The sequence below is a fragment of the Oryzias melastigma genome, linkage group LG17 (genome assembly GCF_002922805.2).
Source record: "Oryzias melastigma strain HK-1 linkage group LG17, ASM292280v2, whole genome shotgun sequence".
NCBI lineage: Eukaryota > Metazoa > Chordata > Actinopteri > Beloniformes > Adrianichthyidae > Oryzias > Oryzias melastigma.
Genome location: NC_050528.1, coordinates 28,193,701 through 28,196,068, shown reverse-complemented (window position 1 = coordinate 28,196,068; position 2,368 = coordinate 28,193,701). Strand labels below are relative to the sequence as shown.

Here is a 2,368-nt window from a genome sequence, read left to right as displayed (position 1 = left end):
CGAAAGTCCCGCCCACCGACGTCGTGGGAGGCTAGCAGTTCAAAAACAGACACGCCCCCATCTGAGAACATATTTCCGCCGAGCCGATCTGAAATCCAGCTGGATCAAACTTCCCAAAAAAAGTTTTATTTTTCACAAACACAATCAAGAAAATGTATGAGAAAAAAAGAAAAAGTAAAAAAAAAAACAGATTTCCAGGAAAAATGTCAATTGAGAGAAATTCTTATTTTTTGAGCTGCCTGGAAGCTGAATCCACACAGGCAGACTGAAGCCACATCAGAAAGATCCCATCATGCAGCTGTGAGGTCTGATGTTCCTCTGTCAACAGAAACTCTTCATATGTGGCCCAAAAGATCTGTAAATTTCACTCGGATTTTTTGTATTTTAATTCAAAAACATGTTGATTATTCTTGTTGTTTTCATAAAATGACACCTGAAGCTTTTATTTTATGTTGTAAAAACATTTAGTTAAAGATTTTTGGGGTTTCCGCAGCAAAATGAATCCCATTTGTCCTGACAGTTTTTGGATGATTTTATGTCTAGTGTGTGACTATAACATGGAAACATGATAAAACAAAGGTAGTGTCACAAAGGTGAGGTTGTGCAGATTAAGATGATACCTTATAAAGCAGCAGGTAGTCTTTGAAACTCAAAATACAGAGGTCAATTCGAAACAAGACCAGAAGATTTTTAGGGTTAAAAATAAACGTTCTAGATTTACAAATTTTATTTCATATTGTGATTATTTGCGATTAAGTGGCTGACAAATATTGTAGCTAAAAAGAATGTAATTGTGATTAATTTTTCCAGATTTGCGATTAATGTTTTTTTTTAATCGATTCTCTACTCTTGTGAATATGTGCTGATTCATGATTGCAGGTTTGTTAAAGACAGAAACCTGTTTGACTCCTCTTTTTCTGCTCATGATTTCAGATTGGGAACCGGGTTCTGTACGTGTTCTTCACTCACGTGAAGGAGCTGTTTGGAGACGTGCTCCTGAAGCAGGTGGTGCGGCCGCTGCGCTGGTCCAACATGGCAACGATGCCGGCGCTGCCGGAGACGGCGGAGAGCATCAAAGAGGAGATCCGTCGGCAGGTGAGCTCAGTCCGGCGGAGATTTGGCATTTTTAAGAGTGAACTGACAGCTCGATGACACGGCTACTGCAGCATTTCATCGTTTTGAACAAAGGTTCCAAAGCAGTAACAGGAAGGTGTTGTTGGCAGGAGTTCCTCCTGAACTGCTTGCACAGAGACCTGCAGGCCGGTGTGAAGGATTTATCCAAAGAGGAGCGACTCTGGGAGGTTCAGAGGATTCTGACCGCTCTTAAACGCAAGCTGAGGGAGGCCAAGCGTCAGGTAAGCAGGAACAGACAGATCTGTCGGACGTTGGCGCTCTCTTTACACCAAACCTTTGTGAGCTTCAGGAGTGTGAGAGTAAGATTGCCCAGGAGATCGCCAGCCTGTCAAAAGAAGATGTTTCCAAAGAGGAAATGACCGAGAACGAAGAGGAAGTCATCAACCTGCTTTTATCACAGGTGCACCATTCACCCAAACGTATGGGTTTGAATTCTGCTCACACTTGGAAATGATAACGGTTTTATTCCTCAGGAAAACGAGATCCTGACGGAGCAGGAGGAGCTGATCTCTCTGGAGCAGGTCCTGCGCAGACAGATCGCTACTGAGAAGGAAGAAATCGAGAGGCTGCGAGCAGAGATCGCCGACATCCAGAGGTAAGAGAGGACCGCTAGCAGACGGGCCGGCCCAAGGCTCAGACTTTGACCTGGAGTTCTCTGATTAGTCGGCAGCAGGGTCGCAGTGAGACGGAGGAGTATTCATCCGACAGCGAGAGTGAGAGTGAAGATGAGGAGGAGCTTCAGATGATTCTGGAGGACCTGCAGAAGCAGAACGAGGAGTTAGAGGTGAGCAAAGATGTGGAGAGTAAATGTGTCACACCGGCACTGAATGGTTTTGTGTCCCCACAGAACAAAAACACCCACCTGAACCAGGCCATCCACGAGGAGCAGGAGGCCATCCTGGAGCTGAGAGTCCAGCTGCGCCTCCTGCAAAGCCACAAACAGCAGCAGGAGGTGACCATGCAGCTGCCAGCGGAGCAGGCTCCTCCCACACAGCCCAGCCCGGAGCCACGCAGCGAAGAGCAAGCCAAACGCTCCGTAGTCCCCGTGGCTCCTCCCACTGACACGCCTACCCTGACCAATGGAAAAACCGCAAAGGATCCTGGGAAGCCTTCACCGAACAAAGACAGGAGAGACACCAGCATGTGAGCTCGCTGAAGGCGGCGTCTCCACCGCCGGTCCTGTAGGGTTCTCCGTCCAGAGATGGGGGTTTTTATTTAAAAAAACAAAGTTTCC

At 46.7% G+C, this 2,368-nt stretch overlaps 1 protein-coding gene across 3 annotated transcripts in view; it reads left to right on the top strand.

The window, feature by feature from the left end:
- Window positions 1–2,368, top strand: part of ralbp1 (ralA binding protein 1) — a 9,399-nt gene that overhangs the window by 5,928 nt on the left and 1,103 nt on the right. For 2 of the 3 annotated variants that reach the window (XM_024280742.1, XM_024280760.2), the window contains exons 5-10: window positions 934–1,095; window positions 1,224–1,355; window positions 1,424–1,534; window positions 1,608–1,729; window positions 1,798–1,918; window positions 1,982–2,363. In XM_024280742.1, the coding sequence (XP_024136510.1) occupies window positions 934–1,095; window positions 1,224–1,355; window positions 1,424–1,534; window positions 1,608–1,729; window positions 1,798–1,918; window positions 1,982–2,281 (948 nt within the window). In that variant the 3' untranslated portion in view covers window positions 2,282–2,363. The remainder of the gene's footprint in view (window positions 1–933; window positions 1,096–1,223; window positions 1,356–1,423; window positions 1,535–1,607; window positions 1,730–1,797; window positions 1,919–1,981; window positions 2,364–2,368) is intronic. The other variant, XM_024280752.1, reaches the window with a different exon arrangement.